The sequence below is a fragment of the Seriola aureovittata genome, chromosome 14, assembly GCF_021018895.1.
Source record: "Seriola aureovittata isolate HTS-2021-v1 ecotype China chromosome 14, ASM2101889v1, whole genome shotgun sequence".
Classification (NCBI taxonomy): Eukaryota; Metazoa; Chordata; class Actinopteri; order Carangiformes; family Carangidae; genus Seriola; species Seriola aureovittata.
Window position 1 is genome coordinate 259,572 of NC_079377.1, and position 23,598 is coordinate 283,169.

The 23,598-nt window shown below is 39.8% G+C and overlaps 3 protein-coding genes across 4 annotated transcripts in view; 2 read left to right on the plus strand and 1 right to left on the minus strand.

Moving 5' to 3' along the window:
* The first annotated feature begins 664 nt into the window (after positions 1-664).
* LOC130181028 (uncharacterized) lies at positions 665-4,950 on the plus strand. 2 transcript variants are annotated; one of them, XM_056394759.1, is made up of 4 exons: positions 665-825; positions 912-1,093; positions 1,675-1,843; positions 2,171-4,950. In XM_056394759.1, exon 4 carries the CDS (start codon positions 3,468-3,470, stop codon positions 4,929-4,931), a length of 1,464 nt encoding a protein of 487 aa, XP_056250734.1. In that variant the 5' UTR covers positions 665-825; positions 912-1,093; positions 1,675-1,843; positions 2,171-3,467; the 3' UTR covers positions 4,932-4,950. The 2 variants fall into 2 exon arrangements, with proteins under 2 accessions (XP_056250734.1, XP_056250733.1); XM_056394758.1 differs by having other exon boundaries at positions 912-1,038.
* On the plus strand, positions 703-2,342 carry LOC130181651 (heme-binding protein 2-like). Its single transcript, XM_056396015.1, has 4 exons — positions 703-825; positions 912-1,038; positions 1,675-1,843; positions 2,171-2,342. Exons 1-4 carry the CDS (start codon positions 703-705, stop codon positions 2,340-2,342), a joined length of 591 nt encoding a protein of 196 aa, XP_056251990.1.
* Positions 4,951-12,933: 7,983 nt separating the features above from the next.
* LOC130181137 (collagen alpha-1(XIII) chain-like) overlaps positions 12,934-23,598 on the minus strand; it is a 52,647-nt gene continuing 41,982 nt past the window's right edge. Inside the window, exons 35-37 of the mRNA XM_056394959.1 lie at positions 22,322-22,408; positions 18,995-19,033; positions 12,934-15,992 (exon numbers count right to left, since the gene is read on the minus strand). Coding sequence (XP_056250934.1) covers positions 15,960-15,992; positions 18,995-19,033; positions 22,322-22,408 — 159 coding nt within the window. The 3' untranslated portion in view covers positions 12,934-15,959. The remainder of the gene's footprint in view (positions 15,993-18,994; positions 19,034-22,321; positions 22,409-23,598) is intronic.

Below are 23,598 nucleotides of genomic sequence, written 5' to 3' on the forward strand. Positions count from 1 at the left end.
ACGAGACACTTGAAATGATTGACAGTTGTGAATGTGGCTTTAGTCAGACTAAAGCCTGATCAAATTAAACTGAACAACTACTGTGGATGTTGTCCCTTCACTTCCATTTAAAACAGGAACATTTACAGTGACCAGTGACTCTGTCAATGAACATGGTGACATGACAACAGTGTTTTAACACAGACACAAAGTATTATTCCTGCTGCTATTCACTGACATGTTGTGAACTAATAAAGACACAACACATATCATAACAGCCGGAGTACATGAGCTTCACTTCACCGAACACTGTGTACATGTGCACACTCTTATCATATGATAAAATTAGCCTCATCTGATTAGCAGTTAGCATGGCCCAGCTGAATCCCTGTTGATGCTGTGAAAACCTCAGACTTCTCCTCAGTGTAACAGTAACCTCATAACTATTCTCACTGAACTGATGTGTCAAGAAAACATTCATATATATATATATATATATATATATATATATATATATGTATACATAATATCTCAAACATTTGTCATATATCTAAGTTTTTCCATAAAGACCTATGTGTTAAACTATGTGCAGCAGTGACTGTGATAAAGTGAACTCCTCGTTCTGCCTCCTGGAGGAGGAACAATGTGGGCATATGTGTGGCCTGATTAACATGTAACTGGAGCTGTGACATCATTCAGCCTGAAGCAGCAGGTGTGAGGAGAATGGAACAGTCTCTGTCCGTGCTCATAGTTCTGGTCCTGGTGTGGTCCTGCAGAGGCTGGGAGGCTCCAGACTTCTGTCATCAGCAACAATGTCCTCAGTACCAGGTGGTTGGTTCACATCAGGTATGTTTCAGAGCCATCCGCACTCTGGTCAGTGATCTGCTCTTTTTCTATGTGGAGAGACAACTCTGTGGTTCTGCTTTGTACAGGGTTTTGAGGAGCGTCTGTATGTTGCCACTGACTGGATCACCACCAAGGTAGACAGCCCTGAGGACAGTGACGTGATGGCTGCTTACTCCAGACTGAAACATTTCTGCCAGAGACAGAAGGAAGCCGGTACGTCAGGGTCCAGAACCAGTTTCACTTTGCAGTGGTTTGGTGATGCTAATAGGTAATGTGAACATATAACTCATGTTAAGTAAGTAAAACTGGGATAATAACACTGTTCTTGTCCCTGTGTCTCCAACTGAAGCAAATCAATCAAGACTTGATTAAATGGAGAGATACAGAAAATTATTAATTAACAATCCACACAAATAAAGAACTGTTGTAGTACACCAATTTACACACAAATAGGTGTGAGAAGCTCAAAACTACACTTTATTTCAGTGACAGGTAGTATTACAGTTGTGTTGTGTCAGAGAAATCTCTGAATTAGTTCAACTTTTACTTCTAAGAAATGTGCTGAAAGTTCTTCCGGTTTAGAAGTTTAAAGCTTTGAATTCATCGAATCTTTAAAAAGGTTTTGTCCCCAGGAAATCTGAAAAACATAAAGTATAGTCTGACTTCAATTCAAAGAAATCTTTGAATGTGCACAACTTTTTAGAAACTCTTTTATTTCTTACAGGTTTTGTAACAGTTGCAAGACAAACTACTGTGTGGTTCTCTGAAAACGTCTTTAGTCTTCTTTTAGTGTTGTATAGTTGTGTACAGCTCCTCAGCACTGTGTTGTTTCATGTTGGTCTCTCTCAGGTAATGAGATCCCCACTAACACCTGGCCGGCACTGATCACTGTCTCAGAGGGTGAGAACGGTCCTGATCTGTCAATGTCCTGGTTTGTTCCGCCGGGTACGACAAAGCCTGAAAACACTGATCCATCAGTCACAGTGCAGAGTAGACCTGAGGCCACCGTCTACGTCAGGTGACCAGTGGCTTTGATTATCTCTCAGATCAATGTCTCTATGTTTTTGATAAAATCTACCCATTAAGAAAATGCATAAGTGAGGTGAGGTGAGGTGGGGGTGGGGGAGTCAGCCCCAGGAGGGGGATTACAGATTGTATGAAACTAACCAGCCACCAGCCACTGGTTAGACATATCTACCAGAATGTCCTGTAACATCAGAGACATAGAGACAGAGGGAGTGGACACACCAGCTCAGATCTCTCAGTGAATAATGGTTTTGATTTTCATCTGACACTAACTGTCGTTCTACTGTTATTATGTCATTGTTTCCTTGTCATATTAAAGGATATTTGCAGGAACTCCAAGTATCAGCAGCGGTGAAACCAACGCGAAGATGCTCCAAGAAGCTTTGGACAAAGCTGGGAAAACCTTTGATCCCCACACTTACACTGGAGCTGGCTATGACTCCTATTTATCTATTACTCACCACAATGAGATCTGGATCTACCCTGCCTGACGACAGCACACATCACCACCTGAACCAGTTCATCATATGATCACTGTTTTTTTCTGTATCCTCTGAAGCAAGTTCCACTGTTTTATTAGAAAGTTTGAATTAGTTCAACTTTTACTTCTAAGAAATGTGAGAAGTTCTACATGTGTAGATATGTGAAGCTTTGTATTCAACAAATCTTTAAAATGAAAAATAAGCTTGAATTTCTATAAAATCTCACTTTAAGAAGAGTGTGTCACTGTGTTTTCTCTGAATCCTGTTTTATTAAAAAGTTAAATGTAGCTGGCAAACTCTGTATTCTACGACAGTGTTGATGAAATGAAGGCTGGGACATCACTGTCACTGATGTGTGGCCAGCAGTCAGACATGGTTTGATTCCACTGTTGTGTGATAGAAACCGGTTGCAGGAATGTTGTGGTTTTTACCAGCAGACACTTTTTACTTTGGTGATGATTCATGTCTCACAGAAATGCCACGACTGTTTTCTTGACTGGTTAGACTGGTTTGTGCAAAAGAATTCAGCAATCTCACAGCGAGCATGTTTCAGCTGTTCTGTTTACCTAGCTACGACTATGCACCTGATACATGGCTGTATTGCTGTACAGCTGCCACACTGTCATTATTGGTGTCCTAACACAGTATTTCAGAGGGAAGTTCATCTCAGAAATCTTATTTGTGAATTTTTATTTCAGTTACTGGATCTTATTGTGAGAGTATAAAGTTATAGACATATATGTCATGGTTTGCTATGGCAGACACTTTTTGTTAGTTTTGTTTTGGAGTTTTTGCACTTCCCGTTTTATTTTGTAATTGGTTTCCTTGTGTATCTCAGTGTTTTTGCTTCCTGTCTTGGGCCTGTGTCTGTGGTGATTGTCTGCCCCGCCCTAATGTGTTTACCTGTGTTCAATTACCCTTGCCCCCCTTGTCTATATAGTCCTTGTGCTTCCCTTTGTCTGTGTCGGTTCGTCTGTTTAGTTCTGGGTTTGTTCACGTCCTGTTGTTCTCTGGGTATGTCCTCGATCTGTTCATGTCTGTGGTTAATAAACCTGTCTGCACTGTTCCCCAAGTTTTGGCTGCATTTGGGTCCTACTTACCCCTCAAACTTGTGACAGAACGAACCGACCAGAAATGTACCCAGCAATCTACGCCAGCCTCATGGCCTTTCTGAGGGTGCATCCATCCTGTCAGCAAGTGCCCTCGTCGGGCATCAGGTCTCTGTTCACACTGGCTGACTCCTTCTCAGACTCTGATCTGGAGGACTCTGACCTGGAGGACCCTGACGAGTCCCCTTTCAGTGGAACTCGCCTTGCTATTTTCAGGGGATCTCGTGGAGGCCATAGTAGGCGAGATAATCATGGCTCCCGTTGCCATGGGGAGACTCGGCCTCGGCACCAGCCCCAGGTTCCTCGCTTCCGGCCCAGGCCAAAGTCCAAGGTCCCCCGCTTCCAGCCCAAGCCCCAGCTAACCCAGTGTCCAGAGCCTCTACTCCCCTGTGGGCAGGAGCCTTCGCCTACTACCCTGGCTGACGCATCAGCTGTTCCAGCGTTGGGGGTTCCAGTTGGCGTTTCGTCGGCTCCTGCCCCACTTCCCGGGTCGACCATCCCGGCCTTTGCATCAGCTGTCTCAGCGTCGGGGGTCCCGGTCGATTCCTCCATGGTTCCTGAATTGAGTGGGCTGGACAAAGTCTCCCCTGCTCCTCGTGTCCAGTCGGCGGTCCAGCTGACTCCTACCTCTGGTTCCCGGTCAGTGGTCCCGCCGATCCCTGCTCCTCGTTCCCTATCGTCGGTCCGGCCGAATCCTGTCCTGTCGGCGGTCCAGCTGGCTCCAGGTTCTTGTTCCCTGCCGGCAGTCCGGCCAAATCCTGTCCCTCCTGTGGTGTCGGCGGCCGTTGCTCCGTGTTCTCCAGCGGCATCGACGATTGTTCCTGTCCCTCCTGTGGTGTCGGCGGCCGCTGCTCCGTGTTCCCCGGCGGCGTCGATGACTGTTCCCGTCTTTCCTGTGGTGTCTACGGCCGCTGCTCCATGTTCCCCAGCGGCGTCGATGACTGTTCCCATTTTTCCTGTGGTGTCTACGGCCGCTGCTTCATGCTCTCCAGCGGCGTCGACGATGGCTACTGGTGTGACGTCACCACCTCTCCTAGTTCCTGATGTGACGTCACCGCCTCTCCTGGTTCCTGATGTGACGTCACCTCCACTCGTGGTTCCTGCCGGGGCGCCGCCTCCGGTGGTCCCTGACTCTGTGCCGCCTCCGGTGGGCCTTGACTCTGTGCCGCCTCCAGGGTTCCCTGACTTTGTGCCACCTCCGGTGGTCCCTGACTCTGTGCCGCCTCCTGTGGTCCGGCCGATCTATGTTCCTCGTGTCCTGACGGTGGTCCAGCTGACTACTGCCCCTAGTACCAGGTCGGATCCTGCTTGCCCTCCAGAGGGGCGTCGCCGTACTCCTGTTCGCCCTCCAGAGGGGCGACGCCATCATCCGGAGAGACCTCCGGAGAGACCCCGTCTTCGCCACCGTCCTCCTGCTCGCCCTCCAGAGGGGCGACGCCATCCTCCGGCTCGACCTCCCGAGAAACCCCGTCTTGTGCCTGTTTTTTGAAGTTCTTTTTGTTAATTAAACATTCTGCACCCCATCCCCCTGTGTTGGCTGCATTTGGGTCCTACCTACCACTAAACCCGTGAAACCCTAAGCTTAACATCCTAAGTCCTATAACTATTAATTTAGCTGTACAGACTAATGAGCAGTGATGACTAACATGTCTTTGGAGTCATCAGGTGGGAACCTCCTTTCACCAGTGTTTCGTCTAGTTGGTCCCACGACACCTCCAGGAGGCTAGACAGTGATCACTGGCGTCCCAGAGTCACTCCCCTAATGCCAGCCATCACTGCTCCTCACACCACAACTATTTTCTCCTTTATCTTGCCTATGCTACCACAAACAACACTATCATCAACTAGGACAAAACACACTAACAGATTCAGCAAACAAAAACTCCCCTAAACAGTTCTGTTCTGTAGGACTAGATGTTTTTTTTCCAGAAAGTGGCTGCCAGTTTGAATGAGGGAGGTAGAGTCAGGGAGAGATGCCTTGTTAGGCTAAACACTCCCCCGCCGGATTAGGCTGTGCTCTACCTCCCCCTAATCCCCCACTCTCCAAGACAATACAACTCACCATACAACTCACCTAAAACAAACAACCTCACCTAAACAGTCAAAGACACACTACAAACCAATTCAAAGCAATACAAACAAACAATACAGGCCAACTCAACTGGAATAACTGCATGGTCTCAAAGACCATGCGGTTAGTCTTGGTCATTGAGACCATGCCGTTAGTCCAGGTGAGTTGGCCTGTATTGTTTGTTTGTGTCAACATGAGTCATTTATTTAGTTTAGGTTTAAACTTAACTTTTTGTGTGGACAACAGGAGGGAGCAGCTTTTGTTTCTTTTTTTTGCCGCAAAGGACCTTTATGTTTATTAGAAAATTGAATACAAAAAACCTTTCCAGATGAAAAAATATAGATTGTAGTGCCAGGCTCAATTGGCATCTGATGTCGGATATTTAACACTAGATGGTGCTGTAGACCTGACTGAAAAAGACTGACTGTAATTTACAGATCTGCTGTAAATTTAAAAATTCACACATGTCCTCAGCTCAGATAATAAAGACTTTATCTTGTTTGACTGTGTGGTTAAAGCCATGTTAAACAGTTCAGGTTGGCCCCTCCATCTTCCTGACTGAACAAAGATTTCTCTCACAAAAATGTGACGACTGTCTTCTTCAAAGGTTAGACTGGTTTGTGCAAAAGCATTCAGCAGTCTCACAGCGAGCATGTTTCAGCTGTAAGCCATCATACAGATACATACAGATACAGACATAACGATACAGATACAGACAGATACATATGCACACAGATACAGACACTGTGGTACATACAGACACAGGTACAGATAAAGATACATACTGATGCAGACACAGATACATGCAGATACAGATATACATATACATAGACAAACATACAGATACATATACATACATATACATACAGATACAGACTTACAGATACACAGAGATACATGCAGAAACATACATATACATAGAAATACAGATTCATAGAAATACACTACTCCCAAAAAATTAAAAAAACACTTGAATCACACATTGGATCTTGATTAAATAATTGCTGAGTTGAAAATCTTTACTGATGTACATTGTATAATTTGTTGAGAACAAAATGATGCAACAAAGGTCAATGGAAACCAAAATCCTCAACCCATTGAGGGCTGGATTCGCAATCATAAGGAGCCCCTAAGGGGACATGGGGACAGGACAGGATGCAGTGGTTTCTATTTCCGTGAACTTGGCGCGTTTGTCTCTACGGTTTTCAGGAGCTTGGCATAATTGCCCATGCGCGACATCCACCTCTAGATTCCAATGGGCAGCGGCACAGTGGACCATCAGCTCCTTGGAGAAAGTAGGTAAAGTGTATATCTTGTCAAAACTTTGTAGTCAATCTCTTCCAAAGTGATTACTGATGCATTTAAATAGGGGAGGGTCATGTTTTTTGACTTCTCTAGTGCTTCCAACACGATCCTACCACCACTGCTCAGAGTGAAGTTGGAAAGTGTGGGAGTGGACCATTACCTGGCTGCATGGATGATAGACTACCTCACCAACAGACCACAGTACGTGAGGCTTCGTCACAGTGTGTCTGATGTGGTGCTCTGCAGTACAGGTGCCCCCCAGGGTACAGTGCTCTCCCCTTTTCTCTTCACCCTGTACACCTCGGACTTCACACACAACACCACACACTGCCACGTCCAGAAGTTCTCTGACGACACAACCATTGTTGGGTGTGTTTCGGAGGGAAATGAACTGGAATACAGGACAGTCATCAGGGACTTTGTCAGCTGGTGCAAGATCAACCAGCTTCAGTTTAATGCCAGCAAAACAAAGGAGATGATTGTGAACCCCAGGCGGAACACATCCCACTTCACACCAGTGAACATCCAGGGATTGGACATCGAGGTGGTGGAGAACTACAAGTTCCTGGGGGTTCACCTAAACAACAAACTGGACTGGTCCACCAACACCCACGCTCTCTACAAGAAGGGTCAGAGTCGCCTTCACCTGCTGAGGAGACTGAGGTCCTCCTGTGTGGGGCTCTCCTCAGGACCTTCTAAGACTCTGTGGTGGCCTCAGCCATCTACTTCCTGTGGTCTGCTGGAGAGGGGGCAGCACTGACAGGGATAGACAGAGGCTCAACAAACTGATCCGGAAAGCGAGCTCTGTCCTGGGCTGCCCCCTAGACTCCATTGAGGAAGTAGGTGACAGGAGGATGTTAGCTAAGCTGACATCCATCATGAACAATACCTCTCACCCTCTGCATGACACTGTAGGGTCTCTGAGTAGCTTCTTTAGCAGCAGACTTTTACATCCTCGCTGTAAGAAGGAGAGGTTCTGCAGGTCCTTCATTCCAGCAGCTGTCAGACTCCACAACTCCTGCTCTTCCTGACCATTTGCAAACTTGCACTTTTTCATGTACATATCGTGTGTATTGTGTATATTGTATTTATTAGTGTATATTTGGTGTATTTTTGATGCATATTTCCATAGATGTTTATTCTATACATGTTTATTTTTCTGCTGTGGTAAATGAATTTCCCAGTTGTGGGATTAATAAAGTTAATCTAATCTAATCTAATCTATCTGTATGTAACTGTATATATGTATCTTTATCTGTATGTATCTTTATGTATCTATATGTATCTGTGTATTTGTATATCTGTATATTTATTTGTCTGTATCTGTATATCTGTATGTATCTTTATCTGTATGTGTATATGTATGTGTCTGTGTATATGTATTTATATGTATCTGTATCTGTATGTATCTAGATAGATAGATAGATAGATAGATAGATACTTTATTTATCCCCTAGGTGAAATTTGTCATCCGCCAGGTGGTTGGTATTTACATTGCATGCATCTCAACAACAGTCTTGTGTGTTTCAAGACTCCTGCCAAGCACATACACAGCTTTTTTGACCAGTTTGTCCAGTCTCCTTGTGTTCACGCCTGAGATATTGCTGCCCTAGCAGACTGCATATACAGAATAAAAAAGAACACTGGCTGATAAAACATGTGTAGCATTTCAGTGCAGATGTCAACAGACCTGAGTCTTCTAAGGAAAAAGAGGTGTGGCCTTTGATTGGTGGAAAAATATCAAATGTTAAAAGCCGTTGTAAAGCTAAGTTAGACTTTTTCCTTTGGAAAGGTAAGCTATATTTTACTCTGCAGTAGCTATATATCCATTTAGCTACTGCAGAGTAAAATTTGTTAGCCAAGTAGGTTTGTTGTTTTTTTTTACCTTGCTAGCTAATTTTAGTTTACAACTGCCTGTACACTAATTGTTTGTGTTGCCGCAGCTTGGTTTGCTGTGTAACAATAGCAGAGAAATTTGTTGATAGCTCGGTTGCTGGTAGGTAACTCAGTAACTTCAGCTAATACAACCCACAAGGCTAACGGTTATTACTGCTTGGACAGTCGTCAGTTGTGGCAGATTTCTGCTTGGTTTGCTGTGTAACAATAGTGGAGAAGCTTGTTGTTAGCTCTTAAGTAATGCTAACTAACTTTACAGCCAAGTGAATGACAGAGAAATGATGCATTAGATAATAATGTTCATCTGTTCTTTCATAACTTAGTTATTAGAGAGACTACTCCATATGAACACCGTCCAAGATCGATGGAAAGCGACCCCTGCCCCCACCATTGTTGTTGAGCATTTCCAGGAGTTCATCTGTAAGGTAACAATAGCAGGATAGTTAGTTTCGCATAGGTGGTCGCTTTATAGATAATTTCACATCTACAACTATGTACTCATTTATTATATTGATGAACAATTGCAGATCACAATAAGTGTGAATATTTATTGAAATTATATTTATTTAATAACATCCAAAGTGTCACTATCCACAACTTTAGTTTGCCACGACTAACTAGACCTTTAATAATATTATATTTAAAATATTCCTAAGTGTATTATTTTTATGAAGCTCTTTCCTCCAAATCTATAGCCGCTTTATTCTGATTGTGTGATTCATTGATGTCATGAGTGGTACATTGTGACCACTACCTTCAAGTGTTCATAACATGTGATATCCGTAGTCTGACACATGAGTTCAACAGCCTCCATAACGCAACGTAATAACGTCAACCTTGCTGTTTCTGTATCACAAAACAAACCAAGCTGAGAATGGGGTGAATGTAAAAAAAAAAAAAAAAAAATGTATATATATATATATATATATATATATATATTATATATATATATATATATATATGTATTCTATACATGTTAAAATGTTACAATATACACAATTAAATAATTATTTTTTTAAAATAAATACAACAGTGTAAATGCAGGTGTAAAGTGTTACTTAGGCCTAAACCCTACTTGGGCAAAAGACTACATATTGGCCGTGAGGATCTTCAAAACACAATCTTCAGGACAAAGTAACTGGGGATCACAATCCTGCTGCAACCCCCTGCTGCAAAACCCCTTCTTGAAGAATGTACACATCTATGTAAGGCAGCATGGATATGCATCTCTGCATCTATTGGCATCTCCAAGCACTTCTGACAAACACACCAATGTGGCTGTCCAGGGAAAGGATGGTCTGGACCTGAGGCCTGCCTAGTGTTGTGACACATGTGTAAAGAAGATCCAGCGAGGGTTCCTGTTGAGGCAGAACAGAATTGTTTCCAACAGCTCCTTCCAACTAAGTGCTTTCTGAAAGGACAGTTATGAAATATTAATACATAGTCATATTAAGCTTTGCTGTGGCCAAATTACATTACATGATGACTGCGTTTCGACCAAAAAGTACCTGGAATTTTAAGTTCTTTTTTAGTACTTTTCTTCAGGAACTAAAAGGTTCCTGTGGTCCATTGCCGTCTGCGTTTCCACCGCAGACTAAAGTCCCAGGAAGATTATGCAAAATTATTACTTGACATTACATTATTCACAGCACTTTGAGGACAAAACATGAACGAAAATACGGAACAAATTGCGTCCCGTATATATTCAATAGTCTACAGGACGCAGCATTTTATTATTTTCAAACACGTGACGATCCTGTATTATATGTGACAGGTGGCAACCCTAGCCACTCCGGTTGTTGTGGTCCTTTATTTTTTTGTTCAGCAATGCAGACCACACCCCCCAAAGTTCCTGAACCTTTGGAAAGTACTACCCCCTGACCATGTACCTTTTTGGGGGTCCATGAATTCCGTCTCAACCCTGGCAGTTTGAAGTTCTTGCACACGTACTGCTTCATCCACAGGCAGATCAAAGGCGCCAGCACCTCTCCCTCATCTGCCGCAATAGAGCCCCGGCCTGCAAATCTCACTTTTCCCTGACCACGTCCAGTTGTTTCGTCTGCCTGATGTGAACTGTAATAGAATTTTATGTTACACCAAATCAGATTAAAACAAAATTCTGACTGGCAACTGCAGCTTCATAGCTTTGGTGATTGAAAAGATGATTTCTCATGACCAAAAGATAAAAAAATGTACACAATCAGAACAACAAGTCAACACTTCAGTTTTGCTGGTTTATTCGTACATGAAGGACAGATCTGGTGCAGGGTACAACAAGTCTCTCAGTTAATGAAAAAACTTTAACTGCTTATATAGTGTTTTGCTCTGGAGGATGTAACCAACATCTGTTGACCTGGAGACCTTCACCACTGTGTGTAACTTTTATTACTTCCAACCCCACAAAGGGATGCATCACTAAAGTCTCTGGCAGATGTAGATATACAACAAACAACAATATAGCAATAAAACCCAGACATGTAATGGATCTTTTGGCAACCTGTTCACCCTGTACTCATTCTAAAGTTACAGGTGTAATGTTTTGTTAGAACCTGACTTCAGTAGATGGCTGGAAAGCTACATTTATTGTCAGTATTTGATTTTACTGTGCTTAGCTTTTTGGGGTAGATGAGCCACTGCTCTCCGTTGCTGTGATGGCTAATATTGTAAAGTATTAGGACAAAAAACGATGCGTGTTTATGTGGTGACGTGGGGAGGAGGTGGGAAGAGGGAGGGGCATGCTAACTGCAAAAACTGACAGGAAGTTAGCCAAAATGACCTGGTCGCTTACCTCTGCTTTAAGTTGAAGATCCTCTGAAGAGATTCAGCCAGCTGGGCTGCACACTCCTTTAACAGCCTCAGACACAAACCATGTAGACCTGTTGCTTTTCCAGGACGTAGCCTCTTGAGCTCTGCCCATCACCTCCTCCACTGTAAAGGACAGGACACTTGACCCCCATGTGGAGGGAGATGCAGCTGCAGTGTCAGGTTGTGAAGCAGATGGCGTAGGAGAAGCTGCAGCTGAGGCAGTGGAAGAGAGAACAGGCGAGGCTGTGTCAAACCTGTTGTACAGGTTGAACTCATTGGCCTTGTCCACAAACCTCTTGCCTGTCCAGTGATGGTCCTCATCCCCTTCCACACCTCTTCCTTTTGTAGTCCGCCTGATGTATGTACTGTATCTGTATGTATCTATATGTGTCTGTATCTGTATTTCTATGTATCTATATGTAGGCAAATCTGTATATATATATATATATCTGTATGTATCTGTATCTGAAGCATAGAGTGGGTTGTTCCACTGCAGCGAAACTAGACGGTCATTGGATAAATGCTGGGCTTTGTCCCGCCCATCGGACGCTCAGCGTCTCTGGGGGTCTATGGGGCAGTGGGCTGGCCCGGACGCTCGGCTTCTGCATGATGATTGGATGATCTGTCGGAGGCTGAGTCCCTTTTTGATTGACAGCGAAATGAGCAAATCAGCGATCTTGAAGTATAAGCATCCACCGGAGCAGTTTTCAAGTTTTTCATTCCGTTGTTCGGAGTTGATCTGGAGACGTTACTGATCCTCAGTGACTTTGTCTTTGTTAAAAACGACTGGCGTTGTGATTGGCGACTCTCTTCTGTCACTCCAATTTCACGTGAATTTACATATAAATAAACGGACACATTTTATGATGTAGGCCGAAAATGAGCTTCCCCTCATTATAAGACCAGCAGCCACCACTGATGTAGACTTATCTATATATATCTGTATGTATCTGTGTCTGTATGTATCTGTATTTATCTGAATGTATATGTATCTCTACAAGCCATTCTTTTCGACCAGAGGAAAACACAAGAATTTGATATGGAGTCTGCTCACTATAACACATACACTGCAGACTGTCATTGCAGTGAGAGGCCTTGTTGAAAATTGTACTAATAAAGTTAACTGAAAGCCTTCACCTTACTATGGCTGTACTAGTGTGCTTTGTCTGCTGCTATAACAGTATATTTCTCTCACTAAATAAGTAACAATAAACATTATCCTACATTTCTTTTTCACAATAGCCAAACCGTCTCTCAGCTGTTTTGTTATCTTGTTAATTTATCACTAGCTTTAAAACTGCTGTGGTTTAAAACTTTACTTCTCACCGCATTAATAATATTCAAAAATACTGTAAAAATCCAATAGCAAACATGTATGCATGCAGCAAACTAATGAAAAGAAAAAATCAAAAAGTAGCTTCACATCCATTGAAAATGGGTTTCTTTATTCTGAGTCAACGACAAAAAGCTTAAAAACTTTACTTGTAATTAGCAGTCAATCTGATTGGCAATCAGTAACAACAGCTGCCATGTTTGGATTAAAAAAAGGAAAAATAAATTATTTTGGAAAGCAAAAAACCATTACCTTACAAAATATCATTACCTTATTGGTTGGAAGTCATATTGAATCTTAAACAAACTTATACATGTCGGTTTGAGATTGTGGTAGCACAGAATTGGTAGACAAAGGTCACTCAGCTGTCAGATTTATTTTGACTATGCAGAAAAAATATCAAATGTTCAGCATATGCAAAGTTCCATAACCAATATAAGAAAAAAAATGAAAACAAACTTCAGTAGTGCTTCGTACAGGGTAAACAATAACATGCAAAATCTGTATAATGCCCACTTACAGTTATTGTTGTTATTTGACACCTACAGAATTTCAAATCAAAACAAATTATACATCTATATTTCTTTTTGAAATACATAAATAAAGAAGGTTAACTAAATATTTTCCACCTAAACATTGTCACATTCCAAATATGATGCAAAACCAAAGAAAATATTTTGAAAACTGACACTGTACATATAATGAAGATGGTGTTAACGTTTCGTTTGAATTTTGTTTGAGTCTTTTTCCCCAATGTGAGGGATATCCATACCAAGGATGTCCCTGCATCATTAAGGATGCAAGCAACATTGAGGCAGATCATTACAGAAAAAATCTGAAATTTTCACATGGGGAAAATCACTTTTGGAAATAGCTTTATGTTGTTGTCACCAGTTTGAATTATTGACATATTGATATGTATTGAACATAATTTCTGAGAAACTATAATGTGCATGTACCAGTTTAACATGGCTCTATAATAACAATGAGCCTAGGCCACTGTTGGTATGTAGAACAACCAATCAGTGGCATGAATCAGAGTTGATGAATAATACCCAAGTTATGAATTTCCATCCACAGTGGCAATATAATGCACTCTGGGGTGCTCCAATGCAGGAAGTAATGGCCTTAGACCTAAGAATAAGGAAATTGTCTTTCTAGTTATAAGCAAGCTACCGAACTAAAACCATGACAAATAGCTAGAAAATTGGATAGATAGTTGATCAAAACTTACATTTCTTCCTTGTTTGCATAAACGCAAGCCAAGTAAATAAGGCAAATGAAGAACTTGCTTTCTTTGTATAAAAAATGTGTTTGTTCCATATTTGTGCAAAAAAGAAATGTAAAATTTCAGGCAGAAACTAAACTGACACTTTCAGATACAAAATGTTACAAGATGTAGGCCCAAATTTTTTTCATATCAACCAACTGTCCAACTTTCCTCTCAATTCACTTTTGATGTTTGGAAGATGATATGAACAGTCCAAACACATCAACAGCTTCAGACAGAAGCTGAAGGGAGAATTGGGAGAGTGAAAGAAAAATCAGGGACAGTATCTGTAAAGTAAATTACCAGATGAATGTTTTGATAAGTTATTTTTTCAATGAAAAACAAACAACAACAAACAAAATAAAATTGTTTGGTAATTGCTGTTATGACACCATTTGCATATTGCTGAAAGAGCTCAGGTCATCTGCAGTCACATTTACAGACAAAATACAAGGAGATTGATACAATTAAACCAAAACACAATTAAATACACAAATCAATAGTAAGCAAGTGGACAAAACATTTAAAATGTCTAATTGTTCGTGTTTTGTCTTTTTCCTGTGATTTTCATTTATGTGTCAAACTCTTGACTTAAATTTAAAAATGAATAAGTGGAGCTCACCCACTAAATAGGTTTTGTAAGTACACTTGCACCTGTTGAAACAAGGAAACATTTATTTCAATTTCAAAGTACTAAACTGAAAAACTGGAAAACCAACAAATAAATAAAACTGGAACACAATTTTGACAACACCTGTCAATATGACATAAGGAATGCTTCTGTACATTTGATCTGAAACAGGAAAGTCATTATTATTACTAGTTTGTGTTCAACACATGGACAAAAGGCATTTCTCTCAGGGTATTTGAATGTTCTAACAGCCAATTGTGGTGGGTGTTTTATCTTTAACGAAGAATTTATACTTTGAGTGACAAAGCAATAAATAATTTAAAAAATGCCCTGGTGAAAGTGTTTGAGTCAAAAGGAAAAAAAAAATCTGTATTTACATGCAGCAGTAATCGTATAGCATGTTATAGAGCCTGAATATGCAGCATGCAATTTCTGAAACTAGTAAAGAAAGTGTTGATTTACAAGAGGAAGTTTTTAAAAACTATAAATGTATGAAGGAACAACTATTAATCACCCTTTGTTTTTCCCCTGTATGTTTTTCATCTATGCAATCTATTTACAGACTGTAGACTGTATTTCTATACATACAATACATACAATTTCTCTTATATTGTACAATACTTACAATTTACATCATTCAATTGTGATGTCATTTGTATTTTATTATATTTCATATATGACATATTATAGTATTTCCACAGTCATTCAAATGTAATGTAATATGATGTAATAGCTGCAAGTAAAAGTATTTTTAAAAAGGCAGTATCAAGAAGGAATCATCAAGAGGGTCTCCCTTTGTTTTTTAGTTTTTCATGGAAACACATGGCATCTATCTGCGCTGTGAGCTGCTCTGAATTTTTAATCACAGTTGCAGTATTGATGTCACATTAAACACAACAAATAGCATGTGCTAAGTGTCCATGACTCATTCTCAAGAGTTTATAGATCAAAGTGTGCGCAGTCATCATTAATACGTCAGTAGGGTAGGTACACATACGTAGGTACATTGTCTCCCTGTGGCTGTGATGGTTGTACTTCTCAGTTTTATTGAGTTTAATCTGCTCACTATACCACTGGAGCCTTCAACACTACGGGCCCTGGGTCCAGCCACCTGGAAAAATGTTGAAGTGCCAACTCCAACTCACAGAGATCTCCAAATGTCTTCAGCTTCTGTATGCACCTTCTTGGAGACAGTCTTGGGTTGCCCTACTTCTTGGCCAGTTGGAAAGGATGTTGACCCTTTAAATGTATGTGTGAATACAATTTAATCAATTCAGAAACACAAGCAAAAGAAATAAGGGAATTGAAATTTGGAATCAATAAAAGGTTATTTATCATTAGTCTTTGATGTCCAGTGCATTTTACAGATACTTATTTACACTGTATCAGACAGAGAAACAGATAAGACCAGAGAATAAGCAGACTGAGGACTACTGGTTCAAATCCTGGTCAGCTGGTGGACTGTCACATCTATAAACATCTTTAAAATTTTAAAAGTAAAGTAAAGTTTTTTTTTTGTTTTTTTTTACCAGTCCCCTCATTGGCTTCAAGGCCCCCCTGTGTGTGCCTGTCTTTCATGTGAGCTAGTCCCAGTGAATAAGTCCAAGGTTGAATTTCTTTTTCATGTCTGACTGTGGACAAGAGCCATCATTGGTCTGGCTTTTCCGAGTAGGAGAGCCCGAGCCCTAGCTGCTAAAGGGTCCAACTTGACTCAGGACTGGGTTTTATAATGTTACATGTCTGTTTTCATTAGTGACGGCTACAGTAGACAATAACCTTTGCTAACTTGCTGTTACAAATATTATGAATTTGTTCAACAATATTGCTATTGCTAGCTAGCTAACTATCAGCAATGCTGTGGAGCATATCACAGCAATGCTAGCGTGGGCTAATGTTTGTGTCTGGATTGTTTTTGTTGGCTCTCGTGTTCACACTGTGGTGAGAGGACGAAGGGAGAGGTGCGGTGTGGCTGAATGGGGGCCTGGAGGTGTGGCAGGCAAATCATATTGGTGCTCTATGAGACATCTAGTTGCAGTGATGATTGCATACAGAATATTTAAACTGTATGATGTTAAAGCTCATGTAAAGATTTTATGTTTTGTAAAATTATGTGTCTTGTACATCATGACCACAGTGTTCAGTACATTAGATAAAACAATAATTAATAACACAAGATGTATATATTACTTAATGTAATTAATCGCATGGGAATCTCTGCTTCTCTCCATAAGTGTAGGTTTAAAACGTTTCTGAAAACAAAAACAAAAGCCTCAGTAATGTATATTTAATTATGATATTCACTTTGCAGGGCAATCAACATTCTGAACATTTCAGAACATATCTGCAGTTATGTATCTACAAATATATGTCAAACTGACAGCCAGCTGGTGACTAAGGCATGAGATAATGTGGGGTACTGTGCATCAAAAGCACATTGTTATTTATTACGTTATTATTTATTTCTGTCAAGGATCCAATAACAATCTCTCATGGTTGTCAACATCAAATCCAGGCAGAACAGGAACAAAGGTTTGTCAAATATCAGCATCATATAATGGATCAAGCTTCACTCTGGTCAGTCCATCCATTTCTTTAACACTAAGTCACTTCATAAGGTTAATGAGGTTAACTAAATTAGTACAGTTACACCATGGATAAAATGTACTATTCTTCTTGATTTAAAAAGATCTCCACTGTCCAAGCAGGTTATAGCTTTCTTAATAAAATGAACAAGACAATGTGAGGGCTCTATACTAGAAGGCAATCCACAAACACTTCAGTCAATACGCAGAACCTGACAGCCATTAAGCAGGAAGTGGTTGCCCATACAATTTGGCAAAACTATTTACAGTGAATTGAAACAAGTGGGAATATACAAGAAGCTAAAAAAGAGCAGTCCTGCTGTACAATGAAACATTTAGTTTTGAGGATCTTTCATGCCAGAAGTTTAAAGCTTCAAATGGTTAAGACATCTTGGTTGACACCCTTCTCCATGACACAAGTTTTGACACAAATTTTATCAGTAAACTGTGATCGTCAGGACTACTTTCCTTGTTAACAATCAGACCTCAAATAATTTAAGGCTGTCCCATAATTAACCCACCACTTGACCACTTTGTGTTGTAAAATGTTGAGTACATAATGTAAAACAACGTAACAACCTGTACAGTTATATAAATTTATATTTTTGTTTTATAAAGAAGCATTTTATGGAGCTAATCTATTCCCTCATTCTGGGAAACGTACTGGTGTGGGCGTAGTGGTGTTTGTTTAGTGTGTACAATGTAGTAATATGTAAATCTTGCTGTGCCAGCTCATCCAAACCACTTTCCCCAGCTATAGATAAAGTTCCTGGTGCAAAAACCAGGATACTATCCCTCACTAACCTTTTTATTACTTTTTAAATTACAGTATCTGCAGTTATTATGTTATGCACACTTATTACATTATTAGTTTTTACAATACCCATACTTTGTGTCAATCTGGCCATTACATATCAAAATATCTGTCTCTGGACCAAGGCTGCCCACCTTAGCTACTATATCTATATTACATCTTTTAGTATGGTGACAGCCCTAAATCTGGTATTTTAAGTCTGTATATTCAAGATGAGCATGTGACCAAAACCAAAATGCAGACTTAAAAGAGTCATAACTGTGTTAACATTTAGTGAATTTGAAACTCATTTAGATTCACTGCTTGTCCATCTTTTACTTTATCAAAAAGAGGAGGGTTCAACTAAGACTTTCTAAATACCAACACATAATCTTCCCAGCCCCACAACTCAGTGCAGCATGGTCTATGACAACCGAACAAAATAACATAATGCAATAAGTTAATAAGCATTATCCACGTCAAATTATGCACAAATATCATGCATATGCAGCAACATTATACTTTTTGCTTAACCAGTCATATTAAAATAATGCATAGATATAAAAGTCAAATATGTAAACACTATCATTATTAAATGATCTGTACATACATTTTGCCATATCCTTTGGGGATTTTTATTTTTCCCCCCAAGTATAACAGAATAGGAAAAAGGATTTTTAAAAAAAAAATAAATATTCTATGTACAATCACATCAGCCATTCCAAAGTTATTGTCACTGCAAAAAAAGCAAAAGGCAAAAAGATATCAAATGTTAGTTCAAACAACATTGTGAAGTTTGCATACAGTATGTGAGCTACTACAGCGATGAGCAGCAAAACAAGACATTGTCACACTCTCCAACTTACTTTATTCCAACATCCTGGTACAGGTAAGCCATCGTCCCCCTGGAAAAGGAAAAATCAGATGTGAAACACCAAATACTGTGCACTGCAGAGATTAACAAAATTATCATGCAAGTGTGAAGCAACAATGCAAACAAAAGTAGTTCACAATTCTCTTTATAAATAAATAAATAAAAAAAAAACATTTGAAACCAGCATTTTACTTTCTAGAGTAGTGAAGTGGTATTTTGGCTAATTCAGGCTTCTGGAAGTAAAAATCACATTTTATTTCTGTGTAAGCAAATTAATGACAGATGTTTTTCTTCTTTTTACACTGGTGCAAGGAAGTGTTATTTTCCCTGTACTTATATAGATAAGTACTATGAATTATTATTATTCATAGGAATAATAATAATTATTGTAAACTGCAGATAATTATTATTATTATTACTATTACTATTATTGCTGCTGTTATTATTGATAGCACCATTGGGTATGGTTATTATTATTGATATTTTTAGTACAATCAGTCTTTGCTTAAATACAACAGTATGTATACAGCTATTCCTGGTCTCTTTCTCGCTGTGCTATACAAATCAATTTGAAATGAAATTGAATTGACTGAATTTCAGCAGCAAGCGCATACATTTACTTAAACCTGAAGGGAAAAATCCAGTTATATTTTACTCATACACCATTTAGGGTTGAAACACTTTCATTTGTATGGCTGACCATTTGGTAACATATAAAAGCAGTGAGAGGTTTCGCAGAGGCATATAAGTTGCTGAATGAGACTTTGGATTAAAACATTAATTAAGTTGTCTATTATTCTTTTTTAATTTCTGTCAATGTAATGCATTTCATCATAATTCTTATTTTCAATGGTTATATTTTTTGTTGTGAAATAAATTGTCATCAACAGACAACAGTGTAGAATGCTTCATTGATTGACACAAAATTCAATTTGCAGAAACCACATAACACATTCATCAGTTCACTTTCAGATTCATTTGGTAACGATTTGATAACGTATTTTGTTTGTAATTGCAAACACAAACATCCTAAAATTGCTACACTCGCCACTGATATCTTCTATCGCATCAGTCATGATTATTGTAGTATTCATCTATTTGCTATAACAAACTGACATCATAAAACAGATTATCATTTATTTTCAGGTTATCATCAGTTAAACAGAATACCGTATTTCTATGTTAGGGAGCATGAAGGATATTGTTAAAAGAAACTTTTACTTCCCAACCCATATTATATTATACTGTATATTAAACACACAATTCATAATTTTGGATTGTGGTCTTAATTAATACACAAATAGTCCACAGTGAAACAAGGTGAACATTAAACCAAAAATATTGATCTTTTCCTGACGTCAACTAAACCCCAGACAAGATGTGAACCTCGGGCTCTGGTGTCATATTCATGCACTTGGTACCTGGACCATCCACTCTGACCACATCCCCACGGCTCTGAATGTTGTGCTTCATCCATTCACTCCTGCCATATTTGCCAGTACATAAATGGGAAACCAATTTATCAATATTTGAACCTAATTTGTGGGAGACAGGGTTGCTACATCTCACAAACTCTGTTTTTAATATGAATTTGGAGATGCTTTGAGAATTGACTGTAGATGTAAAGATGTATGTTCGACTGTTCGAATGTTCAGATAATGACATAACTCCCGAAACTGCCAACAACTGTTTAAAGTAACATTGAGTTGTCTGTTGTTGTGTGCACATTTAATTCTACAAACTCATCTCCAAACCAGTCGGCAAACAGTGGAAACAAAAGCAGAAACCATGACAATGTACTTGTTGCTTTGCTAAACTTAGAAGTGAGAAGCAAAGTACTTGGTGAGGCTAATGAAGTCTGAAAATGGAAATGTAACCTTCCATGCAAATACCAGGACTCTGCTTTGACCAAGTAAATTCATCTGTGGTATACTGTTGCCTTGAGGGTTGAATAAATTCATGCTCCATGCAAAAGATGGTGTGGAAAACTATGGAAAAGCTCTAATATGATAAATATTACAATTTCAAGGCTTTATTAGAAAAATGATTATACTGATTATGTAATTGGTAATATTAGTCACAATCTACTGTACATCTGAAGTTAATATAGAAAGTTTTACTTGTAATGATGGAAAGGTTGAGTTAAAGGAGTATTTGTTCTCAGGGGGAAATGCTTGTTCATGTTAGTTCTATGTGAGATCAGTTGGAAAAATTCTGACTTATTACATGATTCAACTACAGTAAGCATTTTTAAACTTTCATGCAAACATGCATGTTTAATGTGTGTAAACTGCAACATCTGAGCGCCCACAGGCAGGTGTGTGGTTAGAGATAGCTAAAGACATGCTAGGAAAAGTCAAGGGAAAGAAAGAGCACCATACCACAGGGCAAGGGGCATCCAGCCCGTCCAGGCCTGGCAAGCCTGGTTCACCTTTCTCCCCTTTAAAGCCACGGAAACCCTGTTTGTGAAATCAACCATTTAAAAAACGATGTTGCAGCTCATGTGCAGCAGAGGAGTGTGTCCTCCACTCCTTGATGGTAGGAGGATCTCCACCTCTGTCCACTGGGTGACTGGATGCAGGTTTCCTAAGCATGCAGGCAACCTGGGACTGACAGGAATGGGACTCACTGTGATGAGTTTGAAAGATTTATAAAGCTTTCAGTGTGGGGTGTGATGACCAAGAGTTTCTTTCATAACAACTTAAGAGTTACTACACTATGAGAATGAGTTTAATGTAAAGATCTGCTGAACCTGAATACCAACAAAGTATTGGGTGTGGGATCAGGCTTGGATCATTTTGTGATGTAATTTGGGCTTGGGTCAAGTTTGAGCTCAGTCATTACTTTGTGTTGAAAGGAGTAAGCTGAGAACAGCACTCTTTAGCGAGGCAGCAAGACAAAATGCTTTGGAAATATTTTAATACTCATCAGCAGAGGCTACCTGATTCCTGTCTGTCTCATTCCTGAAAAAAAGGCTCCTCAGGCAGAGTTCTGGTCCATTCAAGGATTTTTTCTCCCTGATAAATCTATTTTAAAATGTCCCCTGTGGTATTTCCTTTGCTCAAATTAAATCTTTTTGTTGAATCGTAGCATCAGCTACATATATCACATACAGTATCTCCCCATATGTCTGTCAGGCTGCAGAAAGCAACTGGACCAAACCCTTCCTGAGTTTGATTAGAACCACTGAGTACCAGAGCCAAAGGGAAGCTGCCTACAGAATACAAATCTTCAGCTGAAGCTCTATGGAATTATGTTGTATTCTAAAATAGGGCTCCTTCCCTTTGACTCTTGGCTATACATTAGACTACTGACATACCAAAGGACAGGGGGCATCTAATCCAGGTGCTCCTTGGTCTCCCTTATCCCCTTTGGCCCCCCTGTTGCCTTTCTTGCCCCTCTCTCCCTGCAAACAACAGCGTATTAAAAAAAGACAAACTTTAGTCCTCCTCATGAAACCACACATGAAGCAAATCTTTGTTTTTTTGTTTTTTTTTTTTAAAATGTAATTTAGATAATATTAAAAATAAGTTATTTAGATTTACTAATGGTGTGTGATTTACTATTTTCAAAAGACAATATGATTTTTAATGTAATTTAGTGTAAAAGGAAGGTTAAGTACAGGGGGTTAGGGAGGAGAGATTAAAGCCAGTGCTCTTGGTAAGCAGGTTTCATCCAAGCATCCCAAAGACTACTACTACCTACTGTACGTAAGAGCAGCTTTTGGAAGACTTGCGAAAGAGTGAGAAAGCTCAGTGAAAAGGCAGTTACATATACTCTCTTATTTTCTTCATGGAAGATATGCTGAACAAAACATTAAGTATGAAAATCAACATATGAGGGAAACAGGATAATGTCCAAAAATAACAATAACAATATTGTTAATTTTCTGGTTTCCTACCAACAGTCAGTGCTGCTTTAAGATATTACAGTGTTCTGTTTCTTATTTGTTCTTGGGTTCATGAGGATGAAGGTTCCTTACCTTGACACAGTAGTTGTTTTAAACCCACCATGATTGTTCCCTAACCCTGAAACAATGATTTATCTTATCTCTTTAAAGGGGAACGCTTTTTACACATTGAGTTCTATTCTAATGATCCAACGCTAGGGCATTTAGGGTGTGCCATGTCTTTTTTGCTATCACTATTATTTTTCATTATAATTTTGGGCATTTTGCCTTTATTCAGACAGTACAGTGAGAGATAGACAGGAAATCCAGGAAGAGAGAGAGAGGGGATGACATGCAGCAAAGGGCTGCGGGTTGGACTCGAACCGATGGCCGCTCAGGTTAGGACTAGGACTCAGCCTTAATGGCTCACCGAGGCGCCCCATCTTTTTTGCTATTTTATCAGTGGAAAAAACTCCCTGCGCCAGGCACATGGTTCAGAAGGGTTGTACTCTAAATTATTCATGGGAGTATTTTGGGCGTAAAATCCAATAAATCAATCACAGTGCCATGTCCCATTCCCTTTATAAGCCAGGTGCACTTGCACCTTAGCGAATTTCTATTATAATGGCGCAATGTCTCACACTGAGATTTTGATGGCAGTCAGTTGATTACATAGTGAGTCCAGTCCTGACATAGGCAGCAGCTCT